Raw genomic sequence first — 15,593 nt, forward strand, 5'->3', positions numbered from 1 at the left:
CGGAGCGGCCAGCCAGCCCCATTCCCGATAGAAGCGAAAGAAGTGAAATGTAAAGTTCGTAAAAGCGTCGCTCAAGCATGATAGCCGACTGAAGGAATCAGATTCGCCTTCCAGGCCAACTAAATGCCGCCTCCCCTCCTATTTTTTTTTCTTTTCTGTCGCTGTAGTGTATAGTGGGTTCCTAACGCCTTTTGTCGTGAATGCGTCCAAGATGCCAACCACCATTGGGGTATACCGTACGCCGTGTAATGTGATGATGTGATGAAAAAGGAAATAATTTGAAAAAAAGGGGGGGAAAAGAAGGAGAAGATAAAAAAAAAAGGTTTCGGATTGAGATGATCCAGAGAAAATGAAAGAAGAAGAAAAAAAGGAGGGGGTCGATAAGTGTCAGAAATGACAAAAGGTTGAATTGCCGTTCCGGTCACCAGTAATTTAGCGAAAGGGCGTCTCCATGTTCGTCGACCGCCGCCGAGTTTTCTGTGTAGCCGGGGATGTAGAAGGCGGGATCGTCTTCGACGGCGGAAACGTTGGCAGCGAGCGCCTGGCCGTCGGCCTGGTTGTCTGTCTTGTCGAAGTAGCTAAAGTCGAGGCCGCTGAAGTCGACGTTTGCTTGTCGGAGGTAGCTGCCACCGAATCCATCCATCTCCCGGTCGCCTCCGGGCATGAAGTCTTCGATCTCGGACGTCTCTCCAGACGTGGACCGCGTGCCGGCCAGGGCGGGCAGCTGCTCCGAGCCGCTGCCGAAATCGAAGTTGCCGGTGAAGTGCGTGCCCGTCTGGCTGTAGCTGGAGGGGGTAAAGGTCCCGTCGTTCGCCTCGCCCAGTCCCAGCTGGTTCCAGTCGACAGACTGCGCCAGGCTCGCGCTGAGCACGTCGGTGTCGGGGATGGTGAACATCTCGACGTTTGCGCTCGCGGGGTAGGCCGAGTAGTTGGAAATGCCCGAGAGATTGAGGGGCGGCAGGTTGCGGTTCAGCTGGCCAAAGGGCGAGGCGGACATGAGGGGCGACGTGGCCTCGGACTTGACCTGGCGCTGCTCGTAGGCCAGGAAGTCGCGCTGCATCACAGCGTGGGCGTCGCTCTGGGCTTGATACAGCAGACTGTCGGTGCTGCTGCCGAGGCTCCCGGCACTGGCAACCGAGTTGCCCCTGTTGAGCTGATACGGCCCGCAGCGCTGGGCGGCACGGTTGTGCTTGGCCGGCTTGTGATGGCCGTGCTGGTCAAAGGTCATGCCAATGTCCGACGAGTGAATCGTGTTGGCCCGCCGCCGCTTGGGCACAGGTCGAGGAGGAGCCGCCTTTGGCTGTCCGCTGTCCGAGTCGGACTCGGGCACAGGCTGCAGGGTCGCCTCCTTCTTTCCGGCACAGGTGCAGGGGGCGCCGTGGTTGCAGCAGCACGTCTCTGTCGGCCAAGAGCGATTAGAACCGAGAGCTTGCGAGGGTCGTATCCCGTAGCTTCTGTGGCACTCACCAAGGTGTCCCTCGACGGGAGGCTGCAGGTGAATGCACTTGCTGGTCTTCTCGCCGCAATCGCACTTGATGTGAGCGGACCGGGACTTGCGCATGGAGCGACAGTGCGCACATTGCGAGACGGGACGGCCCTTTTTGTTGATGTGCTGAAGAGGCCGGGCTGCGAGGGTTGAAGCGTCACGTTAGCAATTGGCTGTCTGCAGCAACCTGAGAAGAGAAGTTTGCCCTTCTGCCTCCATTTGGTTTCGTCATGGCTTCGAGGCCGGAAAACCTTGTGCCCCAACATGGAGAAAAAGCCAATTCAAGCCCCCAAGACAGCAGGGTGATTTTGGGGTTGGAGGTTGGAGGGGCCGCGGGGGAACAAGAGCCGTTCTGGCCCCGAGCTTGTAAGCGACTTACTCGAATGCTGGCAGTTGCTGACGCGGTGGCCACGCACGCAGGCGTCGCAGGCAAACTTCTCGCCGTCAATTAACATCATGAAGCCTGCGGGAGGTGCAATGCAGTGCGGTGCAGAGTCGAGGGCTGCGGGCTGGCGGTTGGCGGTTGCGGACACAGGCGACGATGGGTTGGAACAGAAGAAGAAGGACGAAGTTTCGCGGCTGGCGCTGGTCGGGTTGGTTGTTTCGGCTCTGGATCGGCGGCTCGGGGGCACGGCGAAAAGGGCCTTTGCCTGCCTTGGACTGGACTGGACTTGGACCGGGAACAAGGCCGTGCAGGCAAGCAAGCAGCAGCACAGCACTGAGAGCAGAGCAGAGCAGTGCAGAGCAGAGCCAGAACAGGGCCGATGCAATTTTGTGTGTGCGTCTGGCGTGCGTGCGTCTGCACTATTCCGCCGAACCGGGGGGGTGGCTGTAGTGGGCTGGCAGTGGGCTGTAGCGGCCGATGTACTGTACAGTGGGCGAGTGCTGAGGCCACGGGTGGAGCGTGGAGCGTGGGCGCTGATGCACAGTTGCATGCGCTACAGGCGCATCAGTGGCCAGAAGGGGGAATCGTCCAGTCTGCGCAGCTGAAGGGATCCCGGAGATGCAGGGAGACAGCGGCTGCTGGAGGATCGCGGTCGACGTTGGGGGGAGGAAGCAGGCAGACGGACGAGGAAGAGTGGAGAGGAGGAGAAGAAGGTGACGATGAAGAAGCAGAAGAAGAAGATGAGAGAAGACAAGAAGCGTTGGCGCAAGGGAGGTTCCGCGAGTCCGGTCTGGTAGGTACGTTGCTTGCTCTGGTGTCGTCGAAGCGTCTAGACGCTTGCTGCAATCGCTCCCACGCGCGAGGCTCGAGCCAAAACGGCGTGCTTGTCAAGACGAGATTCAGGTCGCCAAAGTGGGCAGATGGGTAGATGATAACTGGTCGACGGCGCAGGGGTTGTGCTTTTATATAAGTCAAGGCAAGGTGATATTGCACCAGCTCGAGAAAAGTGGTGACGCCGGAACCGAGTGGCGGCACAAGGTACCTTACACAGCTGTTGGTATCCCGTTCCCGTTTCTCCCGTGTTTCCTGCACTTGCTCTGCACCGGCAGGGCACAAGGCAAGGCAAGGCAAGGTATTACTCGTGCCCTACGAAAGAGGTACAAGCGCCGTCCGAGTACCTACAGCTCAGGTTCCAGATCCAAGGTTGGCGGCTGCGAAACGGACAAGCGGGTTTGGCGCCAGCTTTCGAGTGGCCGCTAGTTGCGAGCTGGGCCAGTCCCAAGGGCGACTGTCTCCAGTCTACCCAGGTCAGCCGGGGCCTGCTCAGTGTCGTCAACCTGCAGCAGTAGGCGGATCCCCAGCCAGACACGTTCTGCTCTGCGTGCACGCGGGCCACAATAGCCGTGGTAACGTGAGAGCGACGAGAGGTGGGAGGTCGCAACGGAGGAGGGGGGTTTGTGCTCTTCTGGTGACGGCGGGTGGGCAAGACGGACTCGATGATGAGGAGATGTAGTGTCGCCCGAGGAGAAGGGGCTAGAAGACAGCAGAGGGAGAGAGGCAGGATAAGGTATGGACGAGAAGAGAGACCAGACGACTGGCTTGGGTTCAGCCTTGGAACTCGAGTACACGAGTACAGTGGATGTGTGTAAGACAGCAGAACGGGGCGGGAGCAGAAGAGAAGCGCGGGAGAAAAAGATCGGCCGCCCGCTGAGAGGTGGCAGTGTTTCCATATACAAAGGATGTGGCCTTGATGGGTAAGAAGGGGATGTGAGCTGGGAGGTTATCCGAGGTGTCTGAGCAGGTGGTATTTCATGCCAAACAGGTTACATACCTACCGTCTGCACAAGTAGTAACCTGAAGGCAGCGAGGACTGCTGCTGGAGTTTCATCTGAGACAAGAAAGCAATAATTCAGCATCAGCATCGCCCTATTGCCCGTCAGCTGCAGTTTGTGTAGATGTGTGCATCACAGTACCGTGCTACTCACATTCCCTGGCTTCCATTGTGCAAACCCCAAGCCACAAGCGCCATCGCCAAATCACATCCAGCACGATCCTGAATCAAAATACTGGCCGGCGGTGGGCTTGACTGGGCTGGGACTTGGGACTGGGGACTGGGGACTGGGGGACTGGGTCCGCACAATGACGGTCGTCACAGCTGCTGAAGGCCGGGGGTGCGAGTCGACTCGAGCCCTCGAACAGGGGGGAGAAGCTCTCCCGCCGTTCTGCTACTGTGGACGCCAAACCGCTTCCAGCTCGAGGCGCGTGGGACGCCGATGCAAGAACAAAGACAAGCCGCACCGTTTCGCCTGTCCGTCTGTTTGTACGGGAGCACTAGCAGTGTTGCTAGTGATGCTAACCACAGTATCATGGGGACCGGACAGACACTGGCCCCGGGGTTGGATCCTGCAGGCATTGCGGCGGCTCCGCTCGAGCGACAGTGCCAAAAGAGAGACACAAGCCATCAAAAAGTGACACAGGGCGGGGGGTAATCGCCGCCAGATGCGTGGCGCACAGGGCGAAGGTGGTTAGCTGAGGTTGGTGGTAATGCGTGGGCGGCGTGATGATGGTGTGCAGCCGTCTAGGCCATGGCCGCATGAATTGCGTGTGGGATGCGCGGTCCAAGCCGTAGAATTCCGGCACAAGCAGCCACGAGGAGCGAGAGAGCGTTCTAGCAGTCTCCCCAGCTATTCGCGTCGCCAGTTCGTTCTTCTCGTCGTCTCTTCTTTTGTCTTCCCGTTCTGCCGCGGCTCTCCTGATCTCGCGATGGGGTCACAGGGCAAAGCGAGCTGACGCAGGTTTCGAGGCGGGTTGGGGCAACCAGGCACCTCGTCTGCAGCGAGTCCCGCCACAGGTACATGTACGCAGCGCTGCGTACCTGCATTGTCCCAGGCAGGGTGCCTTAGCATGAGCAGATGCTGTAGGTACGGCGTCGCAAGGTATCTGTACCGGGGCCTGGGGCTGTCTGCATGTGCTCCGTTCTGGCACGGCGTGCTTGCGCTTGTACCTTGCCTCACGAACAGTGCCCGGGCCAGGAACGGGCATCCAGTCGGTGGCTCTGTGGGCAAACTTGCGGTGCTGCCTGTTCTGCTGCAGTCCGACGCATTGAAGCACCAACAGCGAGCGGCCGTTGGACGGTTCCGCTGTAGATTCGTCAGTCAGGCCGGCATGCCCCATGTCTCACGCATTACTTGCTGTAATGTGCCCATATTGCGCCGTCCGAGTACCAGTAACAGGCTCTATCCGCACATTGATTAGCAGTAATAATAAGACCAACCTGAGGCGCTCGGCAGCTGGAGAAGCGTTTCGGCGCAAGCACCAAAACTTCACGCCGACTGCCGACAAGCAGCGTCCACTGATACAAGCAGCCGCGTAGCACGGCGACAAGCTGGGGACTCGACGATGCCGGCAGGGGCGCACCTCTCCATCCTCCATCCACACCCCGTCCTCCGTCCAATGCCTATCCAGCTCTGATGCCAGTATCGCGCATGGCTCCGTACGGAGAACAAAAGTAGCTGCTCCGCCCAAGGCCTCAGATCCCCGCGGCCGTCTGTCCTCTTTCGAGCCAGCCTCTTCCCGTATCGAGAAGCGCCTGCGGTAGAGTGTCGGCTTGGCAAATCGAACGGGCAACGACCTGTCGTAAAGCCTAGCCAGTCGGTTCCGTGTGCCCCCCCCGAGGAGAAATGGCGCCATTTGCCTGCTCCCCCAACTGCTTCCTGCTTGTTTGTATCTGTACTAAAAGCCTTTCGTGCAGTTCAAGCCGCTCCCCCCTCGCTATTCGCGGCATGGAAAAACCACAAGCAAATCCTCAACAGCCGTATGCTCCGTGGGTGGGGGCCCGGATGGCGTTTGATAGTCTTCTGGTAGGTGATCCCTGGGGAAATTTTCCGGAAATGCTCTGGCCCAAGACCCTGAAAGAAAATGAGTTACCGTAAGGCCTTGCATAGTTTCCTGTACGAGGTAGCTCGCGGCTCATGGCATGGCAGTCCGCGCGGATATGAGGCATGATTCTCGGTACCTACATGTGATAGTTAGGTTGCATGTACTACTCTGCAGTGCATGATGCTTGCTCTCTCGCCTAGACAGTCCTGTCCTATCCTCTGGACATCAGCAACATCCTTTGCGCTCCGTCTAATACGAACAGAAGCACGCCCTCGGCTCTTGATCACCGTCCGATCCCTCTGCGCCGCCCGCCGACACATCGTGCCAAGCAAAGACTAACCCTTGTGCGAAGCGGCCAGCCGTCCAAGTGGTAACTCGTAATCACTTCGTACTGGGACAACGCTTGTTGGTACTGGTCGCAACGTCGCCTTGTCCCGTGTGATCTCCCTCTGCTACGTATTACCTATCAACAGCACAACTGCGGGCGAGACGGCGGGATACTGCGTACGGGTTAGCCATGACAGAATGTGCTTTGCCGTGCCAGGAACTCGCCGGGCCTGTCTTTTAGCTTTTCTCTTCTGGCTTCTGTGCGCTTGGGCAATGTGTGTGCCTGGGCACCACCCCTTTGCATTGGCCTTCTTCCTCGGGCTTGGGTCCCCACCCATCATCTGCGAAGCATTTGGGAATCGGTCCTCGGTCCGTGCCTGTCCCTGATGGTACTTTTCGTCACGGACGGGGTTTCGTCACCTTGATTAGTCCAAGGATGCTGCAGATAAGCTGATACATACCATCCGCCGTCATGGAAGGGAAATGCACTGTAATATCGGTGCGTTCGCAGTTGGCGTTTCGTCGGGAACGAGGAGGAGAGGGAAGCAATTCCAAAAGAAGGGGACTTGCTCGGGCCAAGCGAATGCGTGTATACTGTAATACTCGTAGATGCGCTTCTCCTGCTTCCCGGCCTTCTCCTTTTGCCCCTTATTAGGTGGCTGATGAGGCTGTCAGGATCTTTACTCACCTTGTGCGACCGCGGGGGCTGCAAACGAGCGTAGCAACGAGAGGTTCGGCAAATGTCCTGGCCAGGCACGAGTTGATCCTTGTGGCAGCTGCGAAGGTCTCTCCTCTTTCTATATTTGTCCGCCTCCGCTCAACTCACCTCGATTCGGTGGTAATAATACTTAGGAAGGTACAACACTCCGTACCTACCTACCCAGTAGGCCGGCAGTTAGTCCGAAGCAGCGGCAACAGATTCAAACGCCGCTTGTGCTCCCAACAACGAGACAATTGAGCGAGTGTTTCGTTGCATGTCTGTGCACTATCACTTCTATAATGACTTCCCTTGACCTGTGTCAGAAATACTCCGTTGGCACTCGGCCCATCAGTGCAGAGCCGGGCCTAGAGGCTCGTCCTTTTACACGCAGCCAGCTGCGGAGAACAATCCTGCGACATGCAAACGACCAACCGCCGATGCGCCGCGTTGCGCATAGCATGGCATGGCGATGGTGTTGCTCCCGCGGAAGGACAGCTTGAGAGGGGCGTGCGGTTCTCTACCTGGAGGAAACCCCCTAAGCTCCGTGACGTAATTGCTCGTGCACAATGGATGCTCATGGCAAAAACCCACGATGCTGCACATGCAGTCGCAGTGCTGCGGCACAATACCAGGCACCATGATGACTACTCCGTACCTTGAGGGCGTTTGCTTGGCATGTGATGCTCTCCACCTCACATGAAGACAACGGCTGGCGTATGATGTCTGGACATGTGCGGCTACCTAAGGTATTTGGACGGTTTTAGTGGTTTCCAACTCCAGATCAAACACTGACAGAGCTGGAGCATCAGTCGTAGGCGCTCCATCGCGGTTAGCAGAAAGATCAAAGTGGCTAGAGGAAAAGCAGAAGTTGAAGGCATCAAGCAGAAGCAGGGGAGTAGTTTCCGTGGGGAGAGCGTCGATAGCGTATCTGACTCGTCAACTGGACAGACCGATGATGGCTGGGCACCTCGGCCATTATTACAGGACTCGACTCTGTTTGTCCGTCTGCCTCTCGTTCCCAACCAAAAGTGACCTGTGTTTCTTTTCGTCTGCTAATACTCCGTGCTAGTCCCAGCTTCCTTTTCGAACCGGCAGCTATTAAAAGAGAATCGGCGCCGGCCATGCCTGTACAATTGGCTGCCACCTCGTGGGTGGGTTGATTGTTGCTGCAGAGTAGGGGTCTGGACCGGCAGACTCTCGCCAGAATGTTACTGTACGGAGCGCGAGGTGCCTCGAAACCAAGCCCAAGAGTGCGTCGTTCCGTTTCCTGCATCGAGGACGCTACGACGGCGCATCGAAGCCGATCCTCCCAGCTGCATGATGGGTTCGATGGAGATGGATGGTCCCCCGAAGCGGCGGCTCAAAGGGACAATGACATGGACATTTCGCCTGTGTGCATATCAACATCTATCGATGTGACAGTTCCAATCTATGTATGATTGCATGCTGACCCAATGATGGTGCTTCGCAGATAGAATTGGTGGAGGCGCGGCACGGTGCTTCGTTCCTGTTGCTGCTCCAAACTGCCCCCGTCTGTAATACAGACTGGAGCCTACCTTGCACACGCTTCAGGTTATTGCATACCAGAACAGCACAACGTCGTCGTGCTGATGGAAAGGCGCGGCAAGAATAGTCGGGTAGTAGCACCGAGCACTGCTGCTGCTAGGACTCTCTATACGAGATGATGACGGTGCAGGCTATTTCCAGGGTGCTGCGTGCGTACAACGACGAGCACCAAGCACCAAGTGAGGTGTGCGCAATCCAAGCTTGCCCCCCCGCCCCCGTCTGACCGTACAAAGCTCGTGACACCTTACCATTGAAGGTTTCCCAGCAGGTCCGATGCCGACCTACCTGATCAGCACTGGTGAATCAGCGATTCGATGCCACGGGCCAGATCGGTGTTCCTCGTTCTCCATCAACTATCCTTTGCAGCCTCTAGCCCTGCCAGCGTCCCTGTGTCTGACGACTCTTGTTTTGGCCCGTCTCTCCCGGAGCTCCTAGCCCGCCTCGCGTGCGGCTGGAATATGATGCAGTTTGGGGTTAGCCACAACCCCGGGACTGCTCCTCTCAGGCCCCTCCACAATGTCCAACGATGGCATCAGATTAAGACCAGACGACAACCGAGCCTAGGATGAATTAATTAATATTGGAGGGGGAGATTGGGAGTTGGGAAAAGGCATGATGCGAGTCGGCTGCGTGGCGTTCGCACTGTCTGTCAGGCTTCGACCGAAAATGGATCGGAATCGCAAGCGCGTCATGATTGGCAGACAAGGGCTACAAGCGTCCAAACGGAAATCGTCGAAAACACTAGCCTGATCTTCTAGAACGGCGGCCCATTGGCCGCGCGGGCGGAGGGTGATCGAGTCGAGTCGAGGCGAGTCAGGTCGAGCCCAGCAGAACAGCAGCTAAACCACTTGGCCTTCGTCACTGCTGCGACTCGCTCGCAGACCGGCACAGGGCCCTCTTGACGCTTTGCCTTGTCCGGCCAACGTGGGTTGCGCGCATGTCTTGGAAGCGAGGCATCGAAACCAACCAACCACCCTGGACGTCTGTTCGTGGGCTCTCCCACACCGAAGAGCAGTGTCGAGAGGAGACAGACATCGCATCGTCAGAGCCGTGCCACGGGAAAGTATTCCTGACTGCAAGATATTGAAGCAAGGTACTACTTCGTCCCATGCTCGTGCTGTATGTAGGCTCGGAGCTGGGGCAACGAGATCGACATATGTACAGGCAAAATTGGGCGCTGCCGCAGTTGCGGCCCGACACGATCGGCATCGCCCGGGAACGAGCTGATGATGATGCGTGCGGTTGTCAAGAGTTTGTGTGCATGGAGTACCCAGGTATGTGCGAGGGCATGTCGACGAAGCGTGTACGAGCTTGCAGCCGCATTGCAGCGCAGAGAAAGGCTTCCACTTTCGTTGAAGAAACGCCGCAAGATGCCGAGCCCGCTGCTGCTGATGCCAGTAATACCCCGATCTCTGGGATCAAATCAAGGCCAGTCTTCCAGCATCCGCCGCCCTTTGCGCGCCCGCTCGGGCGGTCCTCGTGGCCGTACAACAGGAAGCGTGCGCCCTCGCTCACCCCCCAGGCCGTGATCTGATATGATACCGGCCTACCCAAATGCGCAAGCTGGCGGACGGCACGCGAACGCTTTTTGTGGGGAGCCGGCACACGGTGTGTCGAATCCTTGGGGTGCGACGGACCTGTGGAAGGCTGGGTGAAAGATGGATGGCTGGATGGCTGGATGATGGAGGGTAGGATGGGCTCGACTGCATTGATTGATTGCATCAAAGGTGCTTGATCGTATGGCTGACGTGCCGCTATAGGTAGTACCTAATAGTATGCCGCTATAGCATGTCGCCAGTGTCACCCATTCATTCCATGCTGTCAAATGCATGAGATGCCCTTTTGCCCTCCGTTTATCCGGCCCCTCTGATTGGCCCGCCGGATCCCATCTCCTGTATCAGATCGCACAAAAGAATTTCACGCCCCGCCCTACTAACCGCGCTGCCCGACCTTGAGCCAGTCAGTTAAAAAGCCGATGTCTTGTTTTCTTTTCTCCTTCTTTCACCAGCTTGCCGAGATTTTCTTCTTCTTCTTCCCACACACACACTTCTTTTCTTTCTCGACGGGCTCTCGATTATCATGCGTCCAGTCTGCACTATGACGTTCTCTCGCTGTCCCGGCTGTGCTCTAACGCCGGTCATTCTCACCTTGCAGAGCGCGCCAGACAGAGGAGGGGCGTTTTGGGCCTCTATCTCGCGCTGAAAAAGTTTTCTCTCTGGTCGCCTCCAGGTGAGCCGGGCGAGTTTCTCTCTTCCCTCTGATGTCTGGAGTGTGCCTCCGAAGCCACTCCTACTCGGCTATGGCTTGCTGCCCACACCCGGCTGCTTTCCAGAATATGCCGCTTTCAAATACGAAAGTCGAGTTTGCCACTCCGGCGGTCGCAATGGCATCCCCGGGCTCCTGAATGCCGAACAAGGGCCAAGATGCCGTGCGGATGCGGACAGCAACTCAGGGCGCGACCGACCGATCCATTTGACGTCGGCTTACTCCGTACCCTTTGCTAAGAACTCTGACTCGAGTTCGATGCCAGTCCTGTTGCCACTGACTGCCTTTGGTGGCACGATATCCCCTATTCGTGGTTCTTTTTTACATAGCTGTGTTCACTTTGTGTTGCCAGATATGGCGTTGCCTTTTGGCTTCGTCTATCGACATCTCCGTTCATCTCCCATTGACCTAGATGTTTTCGCACTGGCATAGATCAATTTTAGCTCGTTGCTGGGCACCCGGCTTGGAGATGTCGTTTTGTATATCAAAGACAGGCCGGGAATCAGCTGTAGAAACATTCCATCTCTCGTACCTGTATCTCGTAGACGAAGTCCAAGGGACAGTCCTTAACCGAGGCTATACGCCCAAGTATAGCCGCGGATGATTCGATGAACGTCGTACAAGACTAGTACCGTTACCAAAGTACGGGGTACGACAGATCTCAATATGGATCTTTGCGCTTCCTTCGTCTGACTCGCTCCGTCGCCATGAGTCGCACAAACTGGCATTTCGTCGGCAAAGACCCACGAGCTGGGTGTGACAGTTTTGTAGGTACAGTACATGCGTGAACGAGTGCCTGACCTACACACACCGCAATACCTACTAACTTGCCTTGGGTAGCAAGTTGCTAATTGCCGTGGTGAAAGTCAATTGCGGCCGTCTTGCCCATGACATCATTGACGATCCTTCTTTCTCTGTTTTCTTTGGCATCTGACCGCCAAGATGGGCTTTTTAGTGCCATGTTGAGAATTGGATGGTTTGGTTAAGGCTTTGGTGCGAGGAAAACTCGGTGAAGCTCTCGTTAGTGAGACATGGCTTGTCTTGACGGTTGGACGATCTGCTTGCCGCTTGTTTTCTATAGGTCGTTGTGTTACTAAATTGACTGCCTGTGTCGATCCGGGGCATGATTGGGTGGGATGCCTGGTGAATGGGAAAGACGTTGGTGCTAGCGAATGCGCATGTTTTGCTTGGAGTCGAGTGGTGGCGCATGAACAGGGTGTTGGCGTGAGAGTACTAGGTATGGGTGAGGTGAAGAGCGAGTTGGACGGAAGGTACATGAGATGAGGGAGAGGACGTCAAGGCCGGAGGGCGATTCTAGAGTCTCACGTTGAAGAATTCGAGGACTGAAGGGGAGTGCATACCGTTTACGCGCATTCTTTCAACCGTTGGTGCCTACTATGTGTTGTGTGAAATCAGAGCTGAGATACCTACTCCGTACAGCCGCAGGGGATTCAGGCGGTAACGAGTAACTCTCGAGCGCCATTCGGCGTGCCGTCGTGGGCTATTAATAGCAAGCACATAGTATCCGAGATCGCTCTCCCATGCGTGGAATGCAACATATGCGTCCGTGACATGTGGCAGCGTGGCTTGTGACAAAGCTCGGGTAATTCCGACGACATGTTACCAAGGTGGCTTCATGCAAGGACCTCGAACATACAACTCGCGATAACTCAGCCTCAAGTCATGGGACACACCTCACTCCGCCGATCAACGCCAGGGATCGTTGACAATACATTGTACGTCTACCTAGTACCAGTACCTCATAAGCCTACCGCACTTCGAGGTATGAGTGACAACATCCGCAAGACGCCCCTTGACGATGTAGCCAACACCATCGCAAACCATCATCAGAAGAGTCCCTCGTGGAGTCACGTCGTCGTGTCGTCAATCCATACGCAAATAAAAAAAAAGTGGGGGGATAAATAAATAAATAAATAGAAAGAGAGTAAAGGGGCATGAGGCTGGCAATCGTACAGGTTCAACAGCTTGGAAACATAACCGTGCACCATTCAGGGAAAAGGATTTCGACATTCTCATCAACTATCGGGCAGTCCTCTTTTCAAGCAACGTCCAGATAGCCCGACGCAAGCGTAGGTCCAAATGTGATGTCATCTGAGCCAGGCGCAATGCCCTCATGCGCCGTCGCCAGATCAGCCAGGTGCTGCAGTCCTTGGCTCGCCGTAGCCTCCACCGACGAGGTCGGCCGCAGCTGTTCGGTCAGCTTCTCCCTTACGCTGTCCCAGTGGCCTCCGCCGGGCTTCTCCAGGATCTCCTTCATCAGCCTGACGGCGCCTTCTCGAGAGCTGTCCATCTTGGAGAGTTTCGACAACGACATGGTCACTAGTGACACGAAGTGGTTGGTAAAGGGGCTCCGGAGATGTGCGTTTGCCAGGAGAAGAGTGGCCAGCTCAGACGTCGGCCACAGCGTCTCCGTTGGTGTGGCCCCTGGCGTAAGAAGTGTGACCAGAAGCTTGCAGTGCCAATATGCGAGGTGTACCAATGGGTACGATGCGGCCTCAATGTGGCCGGGAAGATCCTCACGGTAGTTCTCGATGTAGTCGGCGAGAATGGCGGCCATGGCTGGCTCAGCGGTAGAAGAGCCCGGCTGCAGTGTGGAGATGACGAATGCAGTCCTATTCAACAGCTTGGACAGACCTGTGGGAATCTCCTGTTAGTGATGGAACACGTCATTGGACATCGTTTGACTTACGGATCAAGTAGTAGCACACCTCGCCCAAGGTGTTCTCCAGCCCAGCTGGCGCGACAACGCTGCTATCCGGGATCTGCGACGGCTTCCCTGTTCCTGCGGCGTGCCAGCGATCCATGAGCACGAGTGACCACCAGATCCGCACGCATAGCTGATCGTCAGAGTCTGTCTCAGATGCAGACTCGATGGGTGTAAACTTCCACAGCTTCATGCTGTTAGCAAGCGCCACTGCTCTGCCCAGGAGAAACGGGAGCTGGGATGATGCCCGCCAATCCGCGTCGATTATCAGCAGAAGGAGAGTCTGAGCATGGACAATGTCGACAGCCCGTGAGTGTGGCGCATCACTCGTCTCCCACTCATGGAGAAGGGAGCTCGCAGCTTGTGTGTCTCCTGAGGACTGTCCAATGGCTTGAAGTGCCGTGATAAATGCCGTCCTTACGGTAGACGGACATTGCGACAGCAGAGACTGGATCCTTGCCTTGCTGCTGGGGAGTATGGGATATATAGCCTGGACATGAGCAAGGTAGCTGTGATGAATGAAGTTAGCTCCGGCTCCAATATCGGGGAACAACGTGGATGAAAGGAGATACGCACTCATGCAAAGACTCTTCGTCGAATTCGGGCACCTCCTCGGCTTCTACAACCTGCGAGTCCATGGATGCCACGGGGGGCTTTGGCGGCGCGCTGTCCGCCTTCATCGCTGAAGGCTGAGGGGCCAGTGAGCTGTTAGTATACGCAGGCCCTGAATAGCTGTCTGAAGCCGCAGGTGCCGGCAGGATTGGCCGCGGCTCCGGTCCCCATGGCGCCTGTCGCGGAGGAGCAGGTGTGCTGAAGTCGCCTGCCGATATGCTAGAAAACGGCCTCTTCCGGACTGGCTCCTCGGAAGAGGCTAAGCCGTTGTAAGCGCGATGGTTTCCTGGCGTCAACAGTCGGTCAATCTCGTCTTGGGTAAGGCTACCTTCGGACTCCAGCTTGTTCTCGATACTATGAATCCTGTCCGCTAGCTCTTTGATATACCTGTCTCATATGTTAGCCCAGTCTATCAGGGTCTTTTGCACATCTGTTTGTAATGCCATACCCCTTGCTTGGGCCGCGCTTCTGAGGGACGCGGCTGAACAGACACCGCATGGACGACCGGGCACAGCTAGAACACGGACTGTCGCCAGTATCCGATTGGGCGTCACACTTGATCTTCTTCCTCCGGCACTCATCGCAAGCACGTGACACCTTGGACCTCTTCCTGGGTGGAATGGCTTCTCCCATGGAATACTGCGGCGGCATTGGGGGCCCCACGGCAACCGGAAGCGCATGCGGCACCATATGCTCGGAAGCCGGGGCATCGTGGACATACGATGGCGGCTGATGCTGATCTGGCTCGGGATGGGGCATGATGCTACGCATGCTCGGATCCTCCACGTTCATGCCGGGGTCGTTGGATGAGAGGAGAGACGTCCCTGCTAAGCCCTGTCCGAGCTGGGCGGCCAGCTGAAGCTCCTCGAGATTGGGGGGCCTGGAGATGTGATGCTGCTGGGGAGAAGACGGCTCGTGAGTGGTGATTTGACCATGGTCCTGCTCCTGCGTATGGACCTGCGTCGGGTCATGTTGCTCATGCTGGTGCTGGTGCTCTTCGGGCTCGTGATGCTCATGCGTCTCATCGCGAGGGCCGGTATGATAGAACGGGCCGGCATCAAGAGCCTCCGCGCCAGGCGAAGGATACGACATGTTGTTGGCCTCTTCCGGCTCGCCCTCACGCCCAGGACCCATAGTTGCTGGGAGGCGACTTCAGATGAGGCCGGTGAGGGTCGTCAACAAAGCCCTGTGGGCTGTTTCGAGCCCAGAAAGGAAGGGAAGAAAACAGTTCAGTAATGCAGTAGTGGCACGCCGTGAGAATCTACACAGAGGCGTGGGTGGGAAACAGTCAGGTCAGACGCGGTCCGTCACGCGATCGCTAGAGGCGATCTGGCGCCGATGCAACCTGGAGACGCCGAGTCTGAAGCCATTGTCAGCAATTGTCACTGTTGGCGACTCTGTTGTCCGAGTGGTCTGGGGCTGCCTGCTCGGCTGATCCAGGCGAGGCGGATCGCTGACTTACAGCTTCTATCGCGATGGAAGACGGAGCATGGTAATTGCGAGACTGGGCCGTTTGAACGGAAAGGAATAACTCGTCGCCGCGTGGGAATAGGCGACGGGATGTTGGTGTGCCGTTTTCGAGCTTTCGATTACGCAGTGAGAGGGACAAGGAGGAGGGAAAAGAATTTTCTCCGAGCGCCAGGGCGGG

The 15,593-nt window shown here is 56.7% G+C and overlaps 7 protein-coding genes across 7 annotated transcripts; 4 read left to right on the plus strand and 3 right to left on the minus strand.

Annotated features, from left to right (window-relative positions):
- Positions 1-421: 421 nt before the first annotated feature.
- CCMA1212_000478 (uncharacterized protein) lies at positions 422-1,561 on the minus strand (the record flags this gene model as incomplete). Its single annotated transcript, XM_073697945.1, has 1 exon — positions 422-1,561. One exon carries the CDS (start codon positions 1,559-1,561, stop codon positions 422-424), a length of 1,140 nt encoding a protein of 379 aa, XP_073562842.1.
- Positions 1,562-1,942: 381 nt separating this feature from the next.
- Positions 1,943-2,476, plus strand: CCMA1212_000479 (uncharacterized protein; the record flags this gene model as incomplete). Its single annotated transcript, XM_073697946.1, has 1 exon — positions 1,943-2,476. The coding sequence occupies one exon, from the start codon at positions 1,943-1,945 to the stop codon at positions 2,474-2,476; it is 534 nt and encodes a 177-aa protein (XP_073562841.1).
- On the minus strand, positions 2,436-5,077 carry CCMA1212_000480 (uncharacterized protein; the record flags this gene model as incomplete). The annotated part of the gene is made up of 8 exons (XM_073697947.1): positions 2,436-2,830; positions 3,054-3,481; positions 3,532-3,664; positions 3,703-3,797; positions 3,857-3,989; positions 4,747-4,823; positions 4,876-5,011; positions 5,053-5,077. The coding sequence occupies 8 exons, from the start codon at positions 5,075-5,077 to the stop codon at positions 2,436-2,438; spliced, it is 1,422 nt and encodes a 473-aa protein (XP_073563383.1).
- Positions 3,831-4,343, plus strand: CCMA1212_000481 (uncharacterized protein; the record flags this gene model as incomplete). Its single annotated transcript, XM_073697948.1, has 1 exon — positions 3,831-4,343. A coding segment is annotated over one exon (513 nt), but the record flags the coding sequence as incomplete, so codon positions are not given.
- A 2,821-nt stretch (positions 5,078-7,898) lies between the features above and the next one.
- CCMA1212_000482 (uncharacterized protein) lies at positions 7,899-8,216 on the plus strand (the record flags this gene model as incomplete). Its single annotated transcript, XM_073697949.1, has 2 exons — positions 7,899-7,904; positions 7,950-8,216. 2 exons carry the CDS (start codon positions 7,899-7,901, stop codon positions 8,214-8,216), a joined length of 273 nt encoding a protein of 90 aa, XP_073562874.1.
- A 1,415-nt stretch (positions 8,217-9,631) lies between these two features.
- On the plus strand, positions 9,632-9,877 carry CCMA1212_000484 (uncharacterized protein; the record flags this gene model as incomplete). Its single annotated transcript, XM_073697950.1, has 1 exon — positions 9,632-9,877. One exon carries the CDS (start codon positions 9,632-9,634, stop codon positions 9,875-9,877), a length of 246 nt encoding a protein of 81 aa, XP_073563349.1.
- A 2,790-nt stretch (positions 9,878-12,667) lies between these two features.
- On the minus strand, positions 12,668-15,079 carry CCMA1212_000485 (uncharacterized protein; the record flags this gene model as incomplete). The annotated part of the gene is made up of 4 exons (XM_073697951.1): positions 12,668-13,263; positions 13,319-13,842; positions 13,910-14,332; positions 14,394-15,079. The coding sequence occupies 4 exons, from the start codon at positions 15,077-15,079 to the stop codon at positions 12,668-12,670; spliced, it is 2,229 nt and encodes a 742-aa protein (XP_073563350.1).
- Between the last annotated feature and the right edge of the window lie 514 nt (positions 15,080-15,593).

Source organism: Trichoderma ghanense, assembly GCF_004382785.1.
Source record: "Trichoderma ghanense strain CCMA-1212 chromosome Unknown scaffold_0, whole genome shotgun sequence".
NCBI lineage: Eukaryota > Fungi > Ascomycota > Sordariomycetes > Hypocreales > Hypocreaceae > Trichoderma > Trichoderma ghanense.